This window comes from Cercospora beticola, chromosome 8, assembly GCF_033473495.1.
Source record: "Cercospora beticola chromosome 8, complete sequence".
In the NCBI taxonomy this organism is placed as follows: domain Eukaryota; kingdom Fungi; phylum Ascomycota; class Dothideomycetes; order Mycosphaerellales; family Mycosphaerellaceae; genus Cercospora; species Cercospora beticola.
In genome coordinates, this window is record NC_088942.1 from 1,324,146 (window position 1) to 1,346,064 (window position 21,919).

Here is a 21,919-nt window from a genome sequence, read left to right on the forward strand (position 1 = left end):
ACCCCGAAACCTGCGAAACATACCCGGCATACATATAAATGTCAAGAACATGACTGCGGCAACTGCGAGAAACCTGTTGACGCTCTGCGCCGGGCATTCAAATAGGTGTTTGTGTACCAGATCCTCGTCAAGACCTGCACTCTTCACTATCTATCGAAACTCAAGCAACTCCTTCCCTCATTCTCGCAAGACCTCAACTATGACACTTCAATCATTTCCCGCCAGCTTCGTTCGTGGCGGCACCTCCAACGGACTGGTCTTGAATCTAAAGGATCTTCCATCTTCAGATCCCACAAAATGGCAGCCGATTTTGTCCTCGGCCATGGGCTCTCCAGACTCGACAGGACGTCAACTCAACGGCGTTGGCTCCGGCGTGTCATCAACCAGCAAAGTCTGCATAGTTTCCGAGTCCGCTCGTGAAGACTGCGATGTGGACTTCACATTCGTCCAGGTCGGGATAAAAGACGGAAAGCTGGATCTTGCCGGCAACTGTGGCAACATGTCATCGATCGTTGGACCTTGGGCTCTGAACGAGGGTCTTCTCCGGACAGCCCTCCAGACGAGGAAAGATGAGAATGGTAATGAGGAAAATTTTGTGAATGTGAGAATCTTCAACACGAACACGAATAAAGTCATTCATGCCGAGTGCCCTGTGTTGGAAGATGGAACGTACAACCCATTTGGCGACTATGCAATTGATGGCGTGCCTGGGACGGGATCAAGAATCACTTTGAAATTTATCGACCCAGCTGGAGCCAAGACTGGAAAAGCTTTACCTACTGGGAACCCAATCGATACAATCCAACTCTCTGATGGAACAGAAGTAAGGGCCAGTCTGGTAGATGTGGCAAATCCTGGTGTATTCGTCCTTGCTTCAGATCTAGGCTTGCCAGGAGATATCGAACCGACGACTTTGGAAGCACACCAGAGCATTTTGACCCGTCTCGAAGAGATCAGACAAACAGGAGCGAAGATGATGGATATGGATCCTGAAGCGCAGACTGTGCCGAAGATCGTCCTCATCAGCAAGCCGGAGGCAGAAGCAGTCAGCTCGGGAATCCACATAGTCTGCCGTGCGCTGTCTATGCAGCAACCTCACAAGGCAGTGCCACTGACTCTGGCGCTCAATCTCGGGGCTGCTTGTCGTATGCCTGGGACTCTGCCGGCACTGACAGCAGTGAACGCTGAGGGCCGTGAGTCGCTAACAATCGCACATGCGAGCGGCAAACTTGAGGTGGGGAGCGTGTTTGAAGATGGTCAAATTGAGAGCGCACTGCTGCATCGTACAGCCAGAGTTCTGATGAAAGGGGATGTCTTCTATTCAGCACAATCCTGAGCAACTCATAAGAAGAAATCTCGATCTACTCAAGGGTGTAATATTCCGGCTGATCTCGGTGCGGAATTCAGTGAACAGTATGCCTCAGTATGCTACAGCTCGAACTCGTCACTGAACAGCGACGACGTTGTAATTGGTGCTCATTGAAAGCTTCCAGCTATCTTAGGCATTGTGGTCAATTATGCTTCAAATGGAAGCGACCGCACAGGGAAGGCCTGCTTGTACAAGGTTGACGTGGAGAGCAATTCCGGATGCCGGTTGTCCCGATGGTCTCAAGCACGCGCCTCTCAACACCGGCCTACATATGTTGTGAAAGAAGCCAATCCTTTGGAGACGGATTCATGTCGTCTCCAACGACGTCAGCATTGAAATCTCCTTGGGCCATCCATCGACCACGAAGAGCGTCTCGCAGGCTTACGCTGGGCCTTGGGCTCTGTGCCATCGCCATGGCATACAAATTCTTGCCCTTCCTTCTGGCTATATTCGACCACACTCAAGCGACCCGATATGGCAACAATCATGTCAGCGTCAGAAAGGATGAGCCACAAGTAGAGGCGAACTTTCCGGATCCTGGGGTAAAGCTGTTTTCACCAGCCTTTTTAGACGAACATAGCGTCCAATCTGGGTTCAAGAATGGCACTACGGGACCTACGAGCGATGAAACATTGACAGATTTCTTGTCACTGCTAGACGAAAGGAATGACTGGTTTCACTGGCAACCAGCCGAATATCTTTCGGAAGAAGGGAGATCAATCGACTTCGTCTATGTCTCTCAAGATCCCCAACCCCATACTTCGACCGACAGAGCTCGAATCTGGATCCAGGGTGGCGTGCACGGGGACGAGCCCGCCGGAGATCAAGCTGTGCTTGCACTGCTGGGTGAATTGGACTCGAACAAAACGTGGACTACCTCTATTTTGGAGAAAGTAGACCTACTACTTCTACCAAGATACAACCCAGACGGCGAGGCGTATTTCCAACGACTGCTGGCTTCGAACTTCGATCCAAATCGCGACCACATCAAACTTGCAAGGCAACAAACTCGAGATATCAAGAAGACTTTCAGCAAATTCGACCCACACGTCGCTGTGGACCTTCACGAGTATTCTGCGAGACTGCAGTTACTTTCCCATGGAGAAGTCTATGTCCCACAAGCAGATGCAAGATTCAGCGCGGCGAAGAATCTTAACATCCATCCCGACATAAGCGCCTTGTCTGAGAAGCTCTACGCGCCAGCTATAGCGTCGAATCTTGAAGCTAATGGCCTGAGATGGGAGCCGTATGCTGCAATAGGGCCTGGTCGGAAACCCAACGAAACGATATCATTTGTGGAGGCTGAAAGCGATGCAAAGATTGGGCGTAATGCGATGGGACTGATTCAGGTAAGTAATAACCTAGGAAGTGCACCTTCCCGGACACATTAACCGACTGGCTCCGTGCTTGCTGCAGGCAGTTTCATTCCTCTGCGAAACACGAGGAATCGGTATCGCTGACCAGGAGTTCGCGCGGCGCACCTACAGCGGACTGAGTATGCTGGAGAGCATCGTGCAGACCACAGCAGACCACGCCTCTGAAGTCCTAGAAACGATCACGAAGAGCGTCGAAGACTTCGTCCAAAGCAAGGAGCACATCGTGCTCACAGACCATGCAGTGAAAACACAAAACAACTGGACCTTCATAGAGCTCGATAGCGGAGATTTGGCTGAAGTCCTGATTGACTTTTCCTCAACTACACCTACACGAGCGAACCTCACAAGGCCGAGACCCGAAGCGTATCTCATTCCTCGAACATGGGCTGAACTTGCTGAGAAGCTGCGGGTATCCGGACTCGAAGTTGAGACGCTGCCGGACGCGTTTCACGGGACTGTTGAGGCTCTGACGATAGAGACGTCGAAGTTCGTGGAGCCAGTGTCGTACTATGAGGGTGCAATTCCAGTCAGAGTGACAACAAATTCCACTATGAGGGAAATTTCGCTTCCGAAGGGGAGCTTTCGAATTAGCACGAGGCAGAAGAATGCTGCCCTTGCGTTTGCTGCTCTGGAGCCAGAGGTCATTGATTCGTACGTCAGTGTCAACATCATACCGCTTGAAGAAGGAGACGAATATCCCATATTCAGAGTGCTGTGATCTAGAGAATCAATGCGCGAGGAAGTCCAGCGGCTCATCTGAGATGTGCTCTACTCAGCCAACTCCAATACATCGCACAGACTGAAGATCTTGCTCCAAAAAAGCAAGCAAAACCTTCGCTGTTGATAGTCACCATTGTTGGCTGGGGTAAAAGGCTCCTATGAGAAGTATGTCTCGGCATGCGGCAATTCGAAATCGTCGCTGAGTGGTATTGGCTTGCCGGAGTTGCCTTTTTTCACTGGCTTCACTGGGAGCAAGGGTTTCCGATCCGCGTCGTTCTCGCCAGAGGTGCCGAGAGCTCGATTCGTAGGCTTTGCGTCCTGGCTGGTTGGTAGAGGCGCCGCGGCTGGCTGCAGTTCTTCAGCCGGACTCCCAAGGAGAGGTGGCTTCACTCTGAAAGCCGCGGCAACGTCTTTGAGCTGCAGCATATAGAGACCCTGGTACTCCGGGTCCGATACCAGCTGTTCGAGAAACGAGCGGCCCGATTCGAAAACGTGCTCCACATGTTTGCTGTATTCGGAGCTTTTTCCACCTCCGACGTGTGTGGTGATGCGCACTGGGCGGCCATCTCGTACCTTAAGGAGGCTCAAGGTCAGCGTCATATTGATGTGATCCAGCGCAACGCAGTAAGGACAGGTCACCGTGGCTACCTCTGAATGCAACTACCTCTGTGTGCAAGCGCCTAACCGGATTGGTTCTCGATCAATGGAAAGCTTTTGTTTTTGGCTTAGCGACCTGCGCTTGCATTAAGAGGTAGGTGCATTCAGAGGTTGCCACGGTTAGAGATGCCCTCACGTTGCCCAAATGTATTGTGCGGGAACGATGAGAGACGTCATAACTTACCGAAAGCATTGCAAAACGATCGCTTCCAGTGCGATCTCGCTTTTCGACGGCACTCATCATACAGAAGTCGACGTTTTTGAGCCTGATCATCCTTGGAGAGCGTGTGGCGAGTAAACCAGTCACAACGGAACTCAGATCGAGATTGCCGAGACGCCTATAGCGAGTGTCTTTCTCGGAGATGTACTCAGCTCTCGTTCCATGAGAAGAGCAGAATGATATGCCCAGAAATGTCGATTTGACCTCTGCCACGAAAGTGTTGATAGCGAACCAGACTGGAAGTGACTCTTGTCGCAGCTGATTTGATGCTCTGGCAAGTGCTGGCGTTACAAAGTTGCGAAGGCGCTGGACGAAAGGTTCTCGAAGTGCATATTCGTAAACGCAAAGGCGCACCTCGGGAGGAAGGTCCAGAAAGGGAAAGGTTTTTGCAGCTGGCACTGTCCTCAACTCCTCACATCGAGTCGGAAACACTCTCTCGGGCGCTCGAAACCTTCGCTCCAGTCTGCGTAGTTCTTGGAATGTCGCCGTCCTGTGTCGTATTGACACACGTCAGCTCAGTGTCGGCAAGGCGGATCTTGCGGAGTCGAATCCGCCATTATGCATTTTAGCTGAATGATCAGCAAAAGAAGCAGACTTACGCTGCATCATCGTCCATCGAACTTCTGGCCCCAGCTTTCAGATAGGCTTCTGTGTGATATCCGCTTGTGTACTCGGCTTTCGTCCTCTTAAACCATTGTACCCGGTCTGGTGGCGAAGTTGTGAGGACAGGAGCAAGAACAACTGGCGCAATTGCCGATCCGGTTGCACAACACTTGCATGACTTGCATGGGATGGCCTGCGAGCAGAGAACCATGGCCGATCGGTGCGTTGTGATGTGCCGTGATGTAGTGGCGGAAGTGGAGGCGTTTGAAGTGAGACAGCGAGAGGTCCACGCGCAGAGTGGGGCCTTCCCCAACCTATACAACTGACTTGGACACGAGCCAGGTGCGCCAACACGTGACGCGCCTCCAAAGTGCAACCTTCCTCACTTCAGCGGCGCAATTTCTTTCGGACATCGATCGTACTTTCACTCACAAGACCACAAGACAGCATTTGGCAGCTGAGATGTACTCGTGCCAGAAAAATTTACAGAGTGCAGCGGTGCCTAGTAATCTCGTTCGCAACGCATAGCTCGCGGATAGCACTGCACGATCAGCTGGTCTATGACCAAACGTCTTCTGCCGGTATCGCATACTTCTTCCATTGAGACGACCGCACATAACCCAGATCAAACCCCAATCTTTCTAATATCCCTTCCATCACGCATCCGACTGCATTTTCTTCGTCCTCACGCCACTTCAATCGGCCCCATTCTTCGTCAGATTGATCGTCCTCCCTGAATTCACACACCGCGAAGTCAAGCATAACAACCCTCCGCTCGTGGCCGTCAGGAACTTGTTCATTGACCACAAAGTTCGAAGGCCGTACATCGCTGTTCAGGAACCCCAGGCTTGAATAAGCGCGCACGTTTTGTACAGCTTGCTCCACGATGCGCTGCCAGCTTTGCCGAGGAATGACGTCCGTCATAGTTGAGAGCGTTGGGCCAGGGATGTATTCGAGCGAAATCCCGGGAATACTTAGGAGGTCGCTGTCCTGCTCGAGGGGCTCGCCCAAATTGCTCTGTTCCAGAGGCAGAGAGACTGCAGAGTATAGTCTTGGTATCTGCTTGCCTTGAAGTGTTTTCATGACGTCGTAGGCTTTGGTCTCGTCGGAAAACAGGTCGGAGCACTTGTCATGGAGGTAGGCTTCGTTTTCTGCTGTGGACCAACCTTCTTCGGGTTCTTCGAAGTCGATGCTATCATCGTTCAATTTTCGAACGAACTCGGCTGCTTCTCCATTCTTGATTATGTCGATGTATGCCTCTTCTGTGGCCGCGGTCCAGGGTTCAATTTTCGACTCTTTACGGAGCTGACTTGCAAAGCGGCGGTCGTAAAGCTTTAATATCGCTTTCGCAGGTTCGATGGGCGAGTCTGTGATGCCCAAGTCGCTGGCATTGATCTCGACCGTAGCTACGCAGGATAGCGTGAAAGGTTCGTATAGCTGTATGATCTTAGCCTGGAGGGTGCGAGGAGCGTTGTCAAGGGAGTTGGTGTGCAGACTGAGGATGTCGCCGACGGCATACGACTTTCTGTTGATCTGAAGTCAGAACACAGCTTGCCTTACCATTGCAACTCACTTACTGATGCGTATCGGTAGCCATTGTGGGCGGGAGAAAGGTTCGTGTGCGCTGGCAACAAAGATGGCGTCGCGTTGCGACCGGACCTGCAGACAGTTTGGCACGACGTTCAGCTGATCGCGACTGCCATTTGTAATTGTAGGCATCCAGTGCTGCTGACATGACTCATCTGGTATCTTTTCCCTAGCAGGTGCCGGTTCCAGGCACGCAAAAAGAATGGAAGCAGCCTTCGAGCACCACACCGTACCACGGACGAGCAAAAGGCAAAACGAACAACACTGGGGATTCCCACGTGGTCACCCACCGTAGTACTAATCCAGCGATTACGTGCTTATATATGGCAGAGCGGACGGGATGCCTAGCTTTCACGTATCTGTGGTCGTTCGTGCTGGACATCAATCTTTTTGGGTCCATGTACCTTACCTACTGCCCGCTGCAGGTTCACACAGCGGGCGGGTGCCTCGGCCGCCCTTGTCCAAGCTCCTGGTGGTCGGTTTGCCGTCACTGCGGACGTGCATCGACAGAGGCCTCGCTGCAGCAGTATCGAAGTATTGGTTGAGCATGAGCTTGAACCGGAGCAGGATCACAAGTTTGCCGGCAAGTGATCAAGCTCTGACCTCACCCGGGCTTCGAAGTGAGCGGGTGTGTAGACTCACTCTTGGCGAGGCAGCTCAACTCCATGCTTGAGGAACCACTCCAGCCGCCAGTCTTCCAGATCGGCCAGTGATTGCACGCTGGAGGGTTCTGGAGAAGCGATGAGACTGGCAGACGGCCCTGAATCTCGAACAGCTACCAGACTTGCTTTCTTGCCCGGTTCTAAATAGAGATTGGGCGAAGTGCAATTGCAGATTAGAATCTCCAGTACCATCGAGGTAACTCATGTCGTTCAGATCGGGCAGTACTGTAATCGAGCAATTGAAGCCCGCCGGAATGCAGAACAGAGACTCAGACTTTAGTCTCCACATTCTTCATCAGAAATGTTCGGCTTTCTGCGCTCCTAGTATCTCCGTTGTGTCGAGCGTGCCCGGGAATTTCTGTCTCGATCAGCGTTGCAGGCGCGAAATCGAGGTCGCGTGGAGAATTAGCAAAGTGTGGACGTTCCAAAGTCCCCGATTTGCTGTTTCAAAGTAGGCGAGGCCGGAGTCCATCATATTTCAGCGCTACCTGATTGAAGCACACGCAACGCGGGACCGACCAAATGCTGACTGCCGGTAATGAGTGTCTGCATCCCTCTGCCATCCTGATTGCCCAGTACCTTTGCGCGTTCCATTGCTTTCTGAATGAAGGGCTCGTCCCAGATTTGTGTATCTGGCAGAATCTTGGTCCATACTTCGTGAAACAGGCCAGAATCCTCGGTGGTCGTCCTGCTCGTTGGCTCCTGTGACTCGGCATAGGTGCTGAATATCACATGGCTGATAGACGCACTCGAATCTCTCAGCGCGATCGCGAGGTTCTCCAGTAGTGCGGCCGTATCACGAAGCTCATTGATGTGGCTGAATATCAGGATGCGTACAGGGTCGGCGTCACTCTGCTGCATCCTCTGACCGGCGTCCGCGAACCACTGTGCTGCGATGGCCACACTCATGTCGTTATGCGCAGAGTCCAGAAACCATGTGCTGTCAGCATCACGAACGATCTGGAAGCGACCAGGCCACGCAAATTGCTCAATGCCAGCGGCAATGTCATTGGCAGTCAACCCTACCTCTGATCGGCCAGAGCCCAAACTTTTTTCTAGAAATTGTTCGGATATTGCAACCGCCAAAGATGCATTCTTTCTTCGAACAGAAGGCTCCAGCTTGAGCGAGTCTCTCGGTAAGCGAACATCGTCAATGCCCACGAATGTGATCTGCTGACCTTTTGCGGCAGCCCTTTCATCCAGAATCGCGGCAGGCTGGGGATCCTGCATGGTCGACAGAGCCACCGCTCCGGTCTTGTAGATTCCAGACTTGTGCCAGGCAATGTTCTCAATAGTAGGGCCCAGCATATCAATGTGGTCCATTCCGAGTGTCGTGACAGCTGTCACTAAAGGGCTCTTGATAACATTTGTAGCATCGTATTCGCCGCCGTTATGAGTCTCGAGAATGGTGACATCAACCTTTTCCCGAATGAAGACGTGAAAAGCGAGTAACGCCCAGAGTTGAAGCAATCGTGGCCCTCGATCGATGGGCAACTTTTGTGGATCGTACTCTGTCGCAAGTTGAGGGAGCAAGTCGTACACCTCGAAGAAGTATTTGGCAAGGACTGCTGGTGCTAGTGGCTCGGAGTTGATGCGTATCCGCTCCTCAGGTTTCATCAAATGTGGAGAGGTGTAAAGACCAGTTTTCTTTGGAAAGCCTGTGCGAGTGCCGTGCGATCGGAGAATGCATTCGGCAAATGCACACGTACTTCCTTTGCCTTTCGTGCCAGCCACATGGATGATGTTCAAGGAATTGATATTTTCGTCCTGTTCCACGAAGTATGAGCTGACAATTTCTGGGGCCGGCATCAGATCGGACATACACTGTGGCCAAGCATTCGCAGCCATTCAGACATGCCTACAATGCTCGGAGTTCCTCTGAGGTCGGGCGTGTCCTGCGGTTTTCCGATCACTGTTGCAATTGTCGTGTTGGAGGCTTGCGGTCTTGCATGTCTTTTGCGACTGGAAATGACTCTCAAAGCATCCTATACCGCTCTGTGAGCACAAAATTTTGTCCTGTGAGCGAATAAGCGTACTTCGTATGTTCGCTCCACGGCTTGATCAGAGCAATGGGGAGGAGCGGATCTCGCCATGGCCTCAGATGGCCCAGATCTACCGTTTGCAGATTTACTCAGCAGTCTGCGCCCCCTCACAGCGCTTCGTGATTGTTGAACGGCTCCGATGCAGCACGTCCTGTGGAATTGGAAGAGAGAGGCCGTCGCGAAGGCGCAGGATCGTGTCTTTGCACGACTTCGGACTACAGAGATGGCATTTGTAGCAGTCTTCCGACTCGCCATCAACAGGCTTCTCAGGGGTCGGAGCGATCCTGTGCGGAGCGGTTGGCAGGGATGGATGGAAACATTCACGATGTTGAGCTGGCAGCCACGTCCTCCGGGTACGAGGTGTTCTTGGCATCGGCTAGCTCGGATACAACCAGGACGAGCAATGCCTTGAGCATGACTGTAACGAGCGGGGAGTCACCGTGGATACCTATGAATGCAACGACCTCTGAGTGCAACCGCCTAACTAGATTGGCTCTCGATCCATGATAAGCTTTGAAGGTTGGCTTAGCGACCTGCGTTTGCACTCAGAGGTAGTTGCATTCAGAGACAGCCACGGTTATGCGAAGCAGCGACATCACACATGAAGTAGACGAACCGAGCTATCTCTCATGGTTGAGCTGAATCTTGAGTGAGTTTGTTCAACAATCAACCAACGATCCTCGGCCAGAACTATCTCCATCTCATACCCTTCGACTTCGGCAGCCACTTTTGCGACCGCGTTGTGACTACTACTTGACCGGTCATCGAGCAGGCAGGCAGGCATCTCGGGCATGGGTGGTGCCTCGTGATAGAGCTCTGTGCCTGTAACTCTGCCGGACGAGAGGTGGCCCCTCTGAAGATGGGAGTGAAGCTTAATGCAGATGTCCACGAGTTCATATTCTGACTCGGTCATGCTGATATACTCGCGAAAGGCGTTCTCGGCAGTGTTTGCAGTGAGGTCTCTACCTCATTTGTAGTGTTCATACCATACCAGTCTCCTTGGAACACACGAATCTGCAATTCTTGGGTTCTTCATTCAGCACGATTCCTCTTCCCTTTGGCCAACCCCGAACTCCAAAACTCCATCGCTATGACTTCAAGGCCCGCAGATGCCCGCAAATATCCCCTCACAATCCTTGTCGTAACCTCTCGCCCAACTTTTGCTTGCCGAATTGATATATCTTGAGCAACCCCTCTTCTGAAAGATCGATTCCTTGCATGTTTGGAATATCCTGGACCGGCGGTCTGCTGACTCGGCTGGCAATGATGACAGGATCGGTCTCGAGGATGATACCGTCATCTACGATCTCGTCGATCGCAAGGGAAGCAAGGTCATAGTTTTCGATCAACGTGCGCTTGTCGACAGAGTTCCTGCACAGATGTGTTACTATCTGCTGCCCAAAGACTTCCTACCAGTACTTACTTCAACAGAATGTTCAAGCTGTCCCGCAATGCCAGCACCACATTGTACAGCATGATCTCGTTCTCATCGCTGCCTCCCACAACGTACAGCATTACATCTGCCTCATTCTTGAATACCACCACTCGGTTGTCGTAGAGGATGACATCGCTAGTCTGCTTCGCCGTCTTCTCCAGCAATCCTTTCTCGAATGCTTTTTGATCTTTGAGTGTCTGATAAGGTTGCGCGCCGGGGTAGTTGTTGCCCTGAGCGTTGGAGGGGATATGCGGTGGGCTGTAGTATTTCGCCAGGATGCGGGACGAGTCGTCAGTCGAGAGCACGAGGATAGCGTTGACGCTGAACAGCGACATATTGGGCGACATCTTGGCGAGTTCAGTTTGCTGTCGGAATGGAAAATATGGTCGTCTGTATCGTGAGGCAGAATGCGGTGCTCGTCGGCATTGAACAGCTGGTGGTTGAAGTCGCAATATTTGCCTCAGGCCAACAAACGCGCTCCCAGAAAGTCTCACCTCCGCGGTGCTCAGACGCGACTGCATCCGTCTAAATGCTTTCATTCCAGCTCCGAAGGGGACAACTTGAGCTGCAAATCCATCGACATTGGCTGAGAACCTTTCAATTGACCCATGGCGAGCAAAGGCTGAGGCACTTCAGCGCTGTCCATCGGAATGGACGAGAAGAAAAACCTCGCTGGAGTCCCATAGCCCAGGCGAGGTTAAGAGCAGAGACAGAGAATAGAAGAGAGCGTGCGCAACAAAGACGGAATGCAGCTGAGACAGACCCAAATCTTTCCGATGCGCAGCAGCGCAAACGAGAAAGATGGGAGGGGAGGAGATCAAGCCCAGTGCAGACGGTTGAGTTGAAGGCGTTGGCTGTACGGCAAGATCTCCTGGACGCTGTCCAGGCAAACAATATATCTGCCGTGTTTCGCCTCTACAACGAACTGCCGGAGAAGAGGCCGTTGATTCAGGGCGATTTCAAATCCATTGCACTATGCACGCTTCGTGCCTGGAGGGCCGAAGCCCAGAGACCGATGGATGAGCAAAGTACGGATAAGAAGCAAGAAATGGTGTCGTTCGCCGAAACACTGGCCAAAGATATTCGGCAGGGCAATATCGTGCCCTCACGTTCGGCACATTCGTATCTGCTTTTGCTCTTCCTGGAGTCAGGCCACATACAATCTGGCGTGAAATTCTGGACTTGGTTGGAGACCCAGGACGATCAGCACAATGGCTATGAGACTTATACTATGGCGATCAAATTGCTCGGTAGCCATGGGCTTCCGCTACAAGAACTCGAATCTTTGTACAGTAGAGCTCTTGCTCGCTATCCAGGCACCTTCAATGCATATCATTTGTCGCCAAACGCTATACTTCCAGATCGTGAAGCGACCATGGATCTCAGGCTTCCTCTTGACCTGCTCCAAGAAATCACTACCCAGCGTCTTTTACGCGGCGATTCTCGCCAGGCATACCTTGCTCTAGACACCGCCTTTCGAGTGTATCCAACTCATGTGAGTCCACGTTTTATCAAGCCTTTCCTGGAAGAGCGACCGAATTCCGAAGCATATACAGTTTTCGCTATGGCATGTCGAGCGGGTGTGATTCTGCCATTTGCCTATGTACGGCTCCTGGTCTCGAGGCTACGAACGATGACAGCCGAAAACACGTCTATCCGAGATCGCATTGCCATACTACGCGCAATGCTGGCGACCGTGTACCTTCACGTCGGAGTTACTGGCAAAGCGCTCCCGAATATCCTGAGTGAGCTCATCATCGCCACGACCCTCTTGTTTCGGCTGCCGGGCATCGACAAGATGGAAGGAGTTGAGCGCAAGAAGCTGGTGGACGTGGTGCTTCTGTCGATCCGTGGAATGATGGAGACATTCGCTCGCTTCGGTGCATTGCCATCAACAGCGGCTTTCAATTCTATTATAGTCAATATTGCCGGCCACGGCCAGTCCACTGAGACGTTGAAGATTGTCCTCGACGACTTTCAAACGTTGAAGTTGGAACGAACTGACGTGACACGGCGGTCTTTGCTTTCCGTTGCAGGCCTCTGGGATAACAAGGACTTGGTAGAGGAGTTCTGGACGCAAATCGTTGAGGCAAGACAATTGAAAGGTGAAGCACCAGACCCGACTGATTTCTTCGTCCTCAGCAAAGCAGTCAAAACAACTGGGCAATTCTCCTTCGCTGAGCTACAATTCAACAAGCTAAAGGCGCTCATTCCACATTATCAGCACAGTTCTATCGAGTATGCTATCGCGAAAGCACAGGAGCCTGAAGATGTTCACGACACTTCGAGTGGTGCGAACGTCAATTTCGAGGAATTGCACGATGGTCTTCAGAAGCTGGCCGCCGATATTGCTGTGCTTGAAGCTGTATCGAGAGATGGTTCTGTAGTGCAGGATTACAGCGGCAAGAGACTTCCATTGAAACTCCTGCCCGCCGAAGGCGCACTAGATACCACTGAAGACGTCATGCGGAAAGTCTACGATGCGATGACCACCGAGCAGTCGACACCTAGCTCCGAGTCTAGAGATGTGGTCGAGAAAGATCCAGAGAACGCATCTCGACCGGCACCAAGAGTCGATCGCAGCATCACTAACCTCACACTGGGCGACCTTCGCTACGAAACATGGAAAGACATCAACTATCTCCTCCAACTGGCTGAGGAACATGACGAGCATTTCAATGAGGCTGTGGATCGGTCCATCGCCAACAGCGAAAGGCCGCCGAACAGAGAGATGGGGTTCACGAAGGAAGAATTGGAGGACATGCACGGCTTTGGACTCAGTGAAACACAGCAGGAGAAGAGAGGTGCGGACAGTCGAGTCGGTTTGATAGAGTACAGGAAGGAAGTAATGAGGTTGAGAGGAATAGCGGCGGCTCCGTGACGGAGTAGGGAGAGGGCTCAATCGCGGCAGCTGGTGGGGAGGTATTGACCGACAAGAGGTGGGTGCCACGACCTCTGCTGGTTGCTGAGCCATATTGTACTGAGAGACTGCTGACTGTAGGGACTCCGCTCCATTTTCGTCCTTACATGGCGCACACGTGAGATGTGAAGTTAGGGCAACCAGGCACCTACAGCTCGGAAATGTACATCACGATCGACTTCGAGACTTACAAGGCCACTGAACTGGACGCGAGCTTGGGAGATGCCTGTTCCCCTCTGCATATCTTGGTCCGTTGTGGTGCTGTGAGTGAACTGCAAAGTGAGTCTGATGGCAGCACGACTCCACCCTTCACTTGCTGCGCCAAGACTTGTTTGTCACATGGCTTCCAGTTCTAGCGTGCTGCCAGACTTCTTTAATTCCGCCAACAACTCGAGTCTTACTCTCGCGCAACACTCGTTGGTTGGCTAGTCTCTTTGCTTTACACTCTTTGGTCGCACCATTTCTTGTTCGCCCGCAATATGGCTTCGCCCGACAGACCTACCGGAAGCACGCTCAAGCGGTAGGCGCGGACTCGAATTAATTAGTCTTGATGTTGCTAACAGACCTCAAAGTATCTATCAGTCCGGCGAATGGTCGGACCTCACAATCTCCACCGCTACCAGAGACTTCCACGTACACAAGGCCATCGTCTGTCCGGCCTGTCCATTTTTCGAGGCAGCGTGCACTCGAGACTTCAGGGAGGCCCGAACTGGGGTAGTGACTCTTCCAGAGAGTGCAGAGGCAGTCGAAGGAATCTTGAAATTCATCTACGGCCTACCCCTCGGAGAGGTGACTGTCGAACATGCTACTTCCGAAAATATCAACCACTTGCGCCAGTTGGTCGACATGCATGTGGCTGCAGATAAGGTTCGTGTCAATTCTCGAGGCTAGCAGGAGAGGCAGCACAGCTCATACTGACGCTGATTAGTACGATTTGCCAGGACTGTGGAGGCTCACAAAACGATCCATCATTACATACATAGTCAGTACGACGAGGGTTGATAAGTTGGTGGACCAGGGGCAATACACATACCAGCAGGATTGCGGAACAGTCGACCAATCGATCATGAGATACCAAATCTGTGCTGTAGCTAAAAGTCTTCCCGCTATTCGTCAAGAAGATCATGTATGGCAGAAGCTCGTGGCCAATGCCGAATTCTTGGCCGCTGCCATAGACCAAGCTTTAGAGTGGGGAAAACCGGATGCTGGACGGGACGCATTGCATGAACGCGTGGCGATGGAAGAGGAAGAGCAGTTTGCTGACATTATGCGACTTTGGACCGAACTTCACCCAAAATAGACATTGATCAAGGAGCGGCAGCCCGTGGGGACTGCTTAGCGTCTTGCTCTTGGTCTACGAAGTTGGGCACATCGTCGGGACCGCAACAATGGTAGAATAATATTTGAAGAGGTATGAGAAGATGCACGAAAGAAGTACGAGACGTCCGCAGAGCAGGTGGTTGCGTTTGGTTTACCAAGGGCAAGTCACGACAGCGAGACACATGCAGATGCATGCTGCTTGCTTCAGCATTATATTTGCTATCACAAGCAGCTTCCTCCTCGAGCCTGCGGATTGATTGGACTCTGTGAATAAATTGATGGAATTCTCGAAGTATCTCAGTGTTCGTAGTTTGACCTGCGACGAAGCCTCAGTATCCTTGACCCCATACATGTGGAACACACTTTAACCGCCAACAGGCACAGCTAACATTTTGCTTCCGCACATACGACAGCATCACTCTCAGAATAAGGACAGAACGAAGCCCCCAAATGCCCAACTCTACTGTCGAGAACTCGAACTGATCTGGAGGAGGAAGCGATGTTCCCAACTCTCACACTCTCTCAAACGCGCTCCACGCGCCCACCATCATCTCTGCTGCCATGTGCCCAACCGCCGCACGCTCCAATCTTCATCGAAACCTAGAATTAAGCTCCGCAACAAGAATCCAGGCACAAACGCCGCCAACGTCTCAGATCTTCATGCAACATCATGGGAATATCCCAGTCCGAACACTACTTGACAACTGTGTTGCTGCGCAATGACAACATCACAAAAACCATCACCATGCAGTATGTGACGACAAAAGCCTCGCTGAAAGCAAACAGAAAGAAAATCTAGCAAGCAATTTCAACAGACTCTCTCAAGAGCCAAAAATCTTCACATTCATTCAAAGGTCATCTCTACCGAGAGTCTATCAAGTCTTCTTCCTTCCTCAGTTCATTGATATCCATCTCTGTATCATCTGTAGTAAGCTGTAGTAGCCGTAGTATATTCCCACCAAGCCCATGGCCCCAAAAAGCAAGATGAATAAAATTCACAGGGTATCGTCGCGCATCGCTTCCATACGTCGTTCAGAAACAGTAAGGCGCGCAAAATGATGACTTCCAAAAGTCATATTCAACAACAATGAAAAAACAATTCGCCCCAGTCTTCCGGAACGCCAATCCCTCTCTTCTATCGTGTCCACATAGAAAATTCCTCTTTGCCTTCGTCGTACATGACTTCGCTGTACGAACTGTCATCTTGCCTGGCGGACGAGGGTAGAGCCACGGAGGCGGAAGTGTCATCTGTTTGGTTTCCGCCAGGTAAGGTGCCGTCTTCGACATCCTCTTCCGGGTTCCCGAGCGCCAGTTTGCTGCCTCCGAGCCAATGTCGGACATCGCATTTGCCGCGCCGTTGACAGACTCTACTCCGTCCGAGGTTCTTGAATTTGGGTCCGGTGGGGCCGTTGACATAATGGTATTGGCCTGCGAAGCGGTATTGTCGAGGATCGGAGAGTTCGTAATATTTATCGCCCCAGTGGCCGGCGTAGTGCAGCCAGCTAACAGGTGATGTGGGGTTTAATGTCGATGCGCGCATAGTCCTATTCTTCGGATCGTAGGTGTAAGCTTGGAAGTTCTTGGCAGGATCCCATAGTGGCCCTCGGTCAGTCTCGTCGTGCAAAAGTCCGAAAGGGATGATATATGGATGGAGTCCAGGTGTGCCGTACATGGCGTGGGAGCCGATGGCGCTGTAGACGACAGGTCGCTTGGCCATGCGTCCGGCAGTCTCGTTACTCCAGCTGCCAATCATGGTACCTGAACCGTCATGACTTGGGATGTACTTCTCCATCGCTTTCCACGTGAACGCTTGACCAAAGTTATGCTCGGACAAGAATACTTCAATGGGCTTGCCATTCCTGAAGCGAACACATGTGTGCTCCCAGTCGCCAACATGGTTGCCGAAGCGGATGTTCAACACTGTCTGCCCGAGGTTGAACGAGTAGAAGAAGAACCAGAATGCATCAACGATTCCATTTTCTTTAGGCACAACAATGAGAATGGCCGGCGCTGAACTCTTGCCACCAGGCTGTGGTTTGTGCTTGTCGCCGTTCAAGTCCAGTGTGCTGCTGCGTTTACGCAGATCCACATGCGGACCTCGTGGTGGATTGTACGGGTCGTAGCAGTCTCCGGCAAGTGGGTCGCAAGGATCTCCGCAATATTCTTCAGAATTGCCACACCATCCGTAGATGGAGCAGCACCTACCCGCACGGCTGCCTTTGCAGGTGAAACCACTGCTCCCTCCACATCGTCCATCGGGACTCGACGACAGGCCGGTGGGAAGTTCTTCCGCAGATGGTGATGTTGCCGATGATTTGTAAGCGTCATCCAGCGCTTGCTGTTTAAGTGACTCCAGGTCATAATCTTTGAGATCGTCAAGATCTGGTGGAGCATCATCCCGAGGTGGTTCGTCGTCCAAGGGCACGGGCAACCTGGGGATATTCTTCGCGCCTACCAGCCATTCGGGCCTCTCCTCCGGGTTATCATTACTTTGCAGATACATGTACCTGCTATGCTCTCCACTCTCGTAGTCATTAAGTTCGTTGAGGTTCGTGAGGTTGCGTTCCTCCAGTACACCTTCCACTTTGGTGTAGTTTAAATATGTCGTTGTGTGCGTCAAATGCTCGCCAATATCGCAGGGCCAGAACTGCTCGCCCGAAAAGAGATGCACATAGGGTGCATGGTCGAGAACATACTGTGGTATCTCACGCCGTAATCTTTCCTCTTTCGACCACGAGTCGGGATTCTCGTCGCCCGACGTCCACCATTGCGACGGGTCATCGTGCGGTGGAGGGAGTGCGTCGCGGATATTTGACGACGTCCAGGCACTCTGCTTGAGCAGATGCATAGTGCCGCAGAGACCTATCCAGCGACAGGCCTGCCGGTCGAGCCAGCTCTTGCCTGTCTTGACCCATTGTGCGCTCTCGATCAGGTCGACGTCGCTGTTGGTCTTGTCGATCTGCACGCCGAGCAGACAGAAGAGGAGATAGATGAGGGCGACAGCGATGAACCAGCCAAAGCATCTTCGCCCCGATGGCCGCTTCACGGGCATGGTGGGATGTGCGGGTGAGGAAAAGAGAAGTGCTTTATCGCAACCGCGGTATCGGGTCTTATCGAATCATAGATAGTCGGCTGTGGCGGGGTATGGCGCAATGCCCTCAGGAACGGCCTCGTCTTTGTCGGCGAGAGTGGTGCGATGGATGCACAGGAGATGGGATGCGGTGGAAGGCTGCAGAGGAGACAATGGGCGGGCCAGGGTGGTGTGTGGTGTGTCGGTGTGAAGAGATCGGATGGCGTCTGCGATGGGAGGTGCAGGTGATGATACGACGGCCGCTGGGTGGGCAGACGGAAGCCGGGAGCGATCGTTCAGTCAAGCGCCGAAAGTGCGCCTGGGACCAGCAAGCGGAAGAAATGCAAGGCGATGGGGAATTTGGACAAAAGAAGAGTAGCAGACGCAGTAGCGGTGGTTGGTGTCGCTAGGAGCGTCGCGGAAGGAATTAAGAAAGCAGAAGCACTGGTGGTGAGCCTCGTGACGTCGAGTTGCCGGCGTGCGCGCTGTGCTGTCGTACGTTCCGGAGCTCAACCAGGATCCGCCCGCCGTGAGAAGTTATGCTCAGCGTTGTGGTTCTGCCTTGGTCAGCGACAACGCTGCACTATCACCGTTGCCGACCCACTTCTGACTGCTTGGGCGCCGGGGATGTGCTGCACGAGGCGACGTTGCACAGCAGCGATGCGGAAAGAGGGTTTTGTTGCAGTGTCAGTTCATTGTTGCGCGGTTATGTACTCTGCTGTAGCTTTGTCCGCCACAAACTGTATGCCAGATGGGCAGATGCTGCGATGCCGGCCATCGCCAATCGACACCGCTGCCGACGCCAACACGCAATGGATTGGAGCATGGCGGATCCTCGTGACAGCGATGGCGATGCAGGTGTCAGCCCGACCGCCCGCCGAGAAGCAATGGAAACTTTGCACCACCGGCCGTTCCCGTCCTCAGATGCAGATCCCGCCCTGCACCTCAGGCCCAATCACCGCTGCCGTATTTGCCATGCCGCGAGATCCATCAACAATAATAACGCGGCCTCAGTAACAGCAGCGTCTCGATCGGGTGTCGCGGATGCTAAATGCTTCACGACCTCAGCGGTGCCAAGAGTGCAGCATTCGGCGACGCGTGGTAGCGAGTGAGGTCTTGCAACCCTCGCACGTTCCGGTCACTCATCCACCCCAATCCCTCGCACATGGGCCAGCCTCAGCATCAGGCGGACACCGCACAGGTGCCTGCCATCCAGTATGAGGAAGACACAAGCGAGTGGGAATACGAGTATGATACCACCGAAACCGAGGAGCTATATTTCACCTTAGACTTGACCACACATGTGCCCGATGCTCTAGCGCGCAAGTACGACTCAGCTGCTCAGAATCACGGGATATCCAAATCTGGACAGAGCAATGGAGACGCACAGAATGATAACGTCGAAGAAGGGGATGGCAGCTCGAAGCAGCGTGCTGTGAACTCGAGACCACAAAGTAAACTCCAGATTCTTGACCTGCAGACACGGAATCCTCTTGTCAAGTTTGACGATGGAGTCTACAGTTGCTACTGGAGCACCGACCTGGGAACGCAGTTTCACATCGCTCAAGCGGGCGCGACAACACAACCACGTCGCGCGGGCACCGTTCTGGATGTGATTGGACTGTCACAAACCAGGCTCATTGGCAAACCTGTCACACTGACACAAAAAAACTTCAACGCGAATGGCAGGGCACAGAGCACTGTGCCCGAGAGTGATGCAGCCGATGCGCAAAGCAACGATGGCGATGGTCAGCAAGAAGATGCACCGGTGCCATTATCGAACGATCCTTCGCAGCCCTTGGTTATCCCACGAGAGCTTTGCAAGAATGCTACAGCCGAAGCTCAAGCATCATTCCTTGAGCGCCTATCTCAAATCAAGCTGAAGCGAGGAGAAACCGATCGAGTGCCAATGTACAGCATCCGAATCCATCCTGATCCGAAGAACAAGGATGAACTTAGGAAACGTGCTTTCGACGAAGAAGCCGCTCGGAAGAAAGACGAGGAAGATGCCACTGCAGAACGTCCTCGCAAACGGAGGAAGCGATTGACAGCCGCAGAGCGAGGTATTGTCCCGGATCCCGCGCACCTGGCAGCTGGCAGACAAAGCAGAGAGCAGATTGGCGCTCGTGTCGGATTCGGGGGCTCAGCTCCGGGCTCGCTGGCAACGACAAGGAGTCGTCGGAAAACCAAAGAGCCTTCCACAAAAGAGACTTCACTTGGAGCGGATGAGGAAACTATCATGGATGACGATGCAGAGGGAGCGGGCGCAGCACAGACAGTGGAGGAGTCCAATCCCGATGCTCAGACGGAAGAAAATCCGAGCTGAAAAAATCACGACATTGATTCTAACGAAGATGCAAGGAATGACATATCTTGCAAGAACATGGCTGCAGGAACACTGCATACACCAGGTCTACGTCCATGTGGACGTCAAGAATTCTTGGACAACGACTGGAGCTGTACAAGCAACACCCCTGTGTGGGCAGTCCGTCCCAGACCGCTGGGGCCTCCTTCTGCCTACTATGACTTCATCATCAACTACAAGCAAGCCACAAAATCACTCTCCAGTGTCTCCAACAGGCCCGGAGCAGTCGGGTTGTAGCCTAGCTTCTTCGCTGCGCGATCCGCCTTCGATCGCGAGTTCGCAGCGAACATGTAAGTTCCGAGATGTGGAAGGCCCCAATCACTCAGCATGCCATCGATTCGTTCGAGCGGCACTTGCTTCGGCTCAGGAGTGTCCAGGACACCATGCCTGTGCAAGATCTTTCCAGCTTCTCTGGCAAAATCGAGCGAGTTATGCTCCTGCGAAGCGGCAAAGTAGTAGCCCTAGTGCACAGGTTAGTCAGAGCGACCTTCTCTAGTCTAGCGCAACACGCAAAATCACACTGAAATAAGCCACAATCCAATAACGAGAGGACCACTGCAAGCTCACCTCAACGCCCCAATCTGCCTGTCCTCCGCCCGCGACAGCCTCCTCGACAAGCCTCAAATAGACCTTCGCCAAGTCATCAATGTGCACCCAACTCCTCGAGTTCTGCCCCTCTCCGCCATAGAACGCCGCACCAATCTTCTTCGCCTCCTTCAAGTATGCCGGCACAAGATAACTCTCTATTCTTCCGGTTCCGTGTCCTTTACCATAAATATCTGGTGGACACACAATCGCAATCTTCAGCTTCTCGCCGTGCGCTCTGGCAGTATCTTGGAGGAATTTGTCCGTATGCTGATGCAGTTCTCCTTCAGTACGAGAGGTAATGCCATCAATGTCGGAGATGTCAGACCATACTTGAGGATTCAAGCTTCCTGGCTTTCCGTCTGGGGAGCGCCAGTCGGCTATTATCCCCGTTCCGCTGAGATGGATGAGGAATTTGGGATCCCTCTCTGGCACCTGAGAATCTTTGAGAAGGCCAGAGCCAAGGGCTTGAAGACTTGCTAAATGATCGCTGCTTCCGCTATGGACAACGATGTCGGCGTCTTCTGCGGCGGCTCGCAGGATCTCCGTGTCATCGTAGGAACCTTTGATAACTTCGACGTTGGGATACCTCGATTTGAAGTCCGAAGGTGGAGCACTGCGCAGGATGGCAGTGTAAGCGTATTCTGGATGGGTTTTGTACAAAGTGTCCAGGACTGTACCGCCTACGTAGCCTGTTGTTCCTGTGAGGAGGACTTTGGGTGGGGCTGAGCACATGATTGAGGATGGTGGAGGAGCTGTTGTTGGATGATGAAGGGTTGATTTGAGGAGTTGAAGGAGAACGTTTCAGGACCAGCTTGTCGAGTATTGCTCTGCAACTCCTTTGGTAAGCAGCATGTTCGAGGGCCATGAAAGCAGTATGATTGTTAATCAGTCTGCAGGGTGTTCGAGAAGTGACGTTCTAGTGTATTTCCTCTTGCAGCATGTGGGGAGAGCTGTGGTGTGCGAGACGACTTCGACAACTCGACTT

At 52.6% G+C, this 21,919-nt stretch overlaps 11 protein-coding genes across 11 annotated transcripts; 5 read left to right on the forward strand and 6 right to left on the reverse strand.

Moving 5' to 3' along the window:
* Positions 1-199: 199 nt before the first annotated feature.
* RHO25_011795 (uncharacterized protein) lies at positions 200-1,336 on the forward strand (the record flags this gene model as incomplete). Its single annotated transcript, XM_023603212.2, has 1 exon — positions 200-1,336. One exon carries the CDS (start codon positions 200-202, stop codon positions 1,334-1,336), a length of 1,137 nt encoding a protein of 378 aa, XP_023454548.2.
* A 446-nt stretch (positions 1,337-1,782) lies between these two features.
* On the forward strand, positions 1,783-3,463 carry RHO25_011796 (uncharacterized protein; the record flags this gene model as incomplete). Its single annotated transcript, XM_023603213.2, has 2 exons — positions 1,783-2,718; positions 2,786-3,463. The coding sequence occupies 2 exons, from the start codon at positions 1,783-1,785 to the stop codon at positions 3,461-3,463; spliced, it is 1,614 nt and encodes a 537-aa protein (XP_023454547.2).
* Positions 3,464-3,621: 158 nt separating this feature from the next.
* RHO25_011797 (uncharacterized protein) lies at positions 3,622-5,156 on the reverse strand (the record flags this gene model as incomplete). Its single annotated transcript, XM_023603214.2, has 3 exons — positions 3,622-4,038; positions 4,307-4,832; positions 4,942-5,156. The coding sequence occupies 3 exons, from the start codon at positions 5,154-5,156 to the stop codon at positions 3,622-3,624; spliced, it is 1,158 nt and encodes a 385-aa protein (XP_023454273.1).
* Positions 5,157-5,503: 347 nt separating this feature from the next.
* RHO25_011798 (uncharacterized protein) lies at positions 5,504-6,542 on the reverse strand (the record flags this gene model as incomplete). Its single annotated transcript, XM_023603215.1, has 2 exons — positions 5,504-6,470; positions 6,523-6,542. The coding sequence occupies 2 exons, from the start codon at positions 6,540-6,542 to the stop codon at positions 5,504-5,506; spliced, it is 987 nt and encodes a 328-aa protein (XP_023454274.1).
* A 1,123-nt stretch (positions 6,543-7,665) lies between these two features.
* On the reverse strand, positions 7,666-9,003 carry RHO25_011799 (uncharacterized protein; the record flags this gene model as incomplete). The annotated part of the gene is made up of 1 exon (XM_023603216.2): positions 7,666-9,003. The coding sequence occupies one exon, from the start codon at positions 9,001-9,003 to the stop codon at positions 7,666-7,668; it is 1,338 nt and encodes a 445-aa protein (XP_023454704.2).
* Positions 9,004-10,363: 1,360 nt separating this feature from the next.
* RHO25_011800 (uncharacterized protein) lies at positions 10,364-11,006 on the reverse strand (the record flags this gene model as incomplete). The annotated part of the gene is made up of 2 exons (XM_023603217.2): positions 10,364-10,607; positions 10,660-11,006. The coding sequence occupies 2 exons, from the start codon at positions 11,004-11,006 to the stop codon at positions 10,364-10,366; spliced, it is 591 nt and encodes a 196-aa protein (XP_023454705.2).
* A 194-nt stretch (positions 11,007-11,200) lies between these two features.
* RHO25_011801 (uncharacterized protein) lies at positions 11,201-13,552 on the forward strand (the record flags this gene model as incomplete). The annotated part of the gene is made up of 1 exon (XM_023603218.1): positions 11,201-13,552. The coding sequence occupies one exon, from the start codon at positions 11,201-11,203 to the stop codon at positions 13,550-13,552; it is 2,352 nt and encodes a 783-aa protein (XP_023454272.1).
* A 518-nt stretch (positions 13,553-14,070) lies between these two features.
* RHO25_011802 (uncharacterized protein) lies at positions 14,071-14,891 on the forward strand (the record flags this gene model as incomplete). The annotated part of the gene is made up of 3 exons (XM_023603219.2): positions 14,071-14,111; positions 14,164-14,458; positions 14,520-14,891. The coding sequence occupies 3 exons, from the start codon at positions 14,071-14,073 to the stop codon at positions 14,889-14,891; spliced, it is 708 nt and encodes a 235-aa protein (XP_023454703.1).
* A 1,155-nt stretch (positions 14,892-16,046) lies between these two features.
* Positions 16,047-17,963, reverse strand: RHO25_011803 (uncharacterized protein; the record flags this gene model as incomplete). The annotated part of the gene is made up of 1 exon (XM_023603220.2): positions 16,047-17,963. One exon carries the CDS (start codon positions 17,961-17,963, stop codon positions 16,047-16,049), a length of 1,917 nt encoding a protein of 638 aa, XP_023454270.1.
* Positions 17,964-19,146: 1,183 nt separating this feature from the next.
* Positions 19,147-20,307, forward strand: RHO25_011804 (uncharacterized protein; the record flags this gene model as incomplete). Its single annotated transcript, XM_023603221.2, has 1 exon — positions 19,147-20,307. One exon carries the CDS (start codon positions 19,147-19,149, stop codon positions 20,305-20,307), a length of 1,161 nt encoding a protein of 386 aa, XP_023454271.1.
* A 212-nt stretch (positions 20,308-20,519) lies between these two features.
* RHO25_011805 (uncharacterized protein) lies at positions 20,520-21,666 on the reverse strand (the record flags this gene model as incomplete). The annotated part of the gene is made up of 2 exons (XM_065603454.1): positions 20,520-20,807; positions 20,914-21,666. The coding sequence occupies 2 exons, from the start codon at positions 21,664-21,666 to the stop codon at positions 20,520-20,522; spliced, it is 1,041 nt and encodes a 346-aa protein (XP_065459526.1).
* Positions 21,667-21,919: the final 253 nt, after the last annotated feature.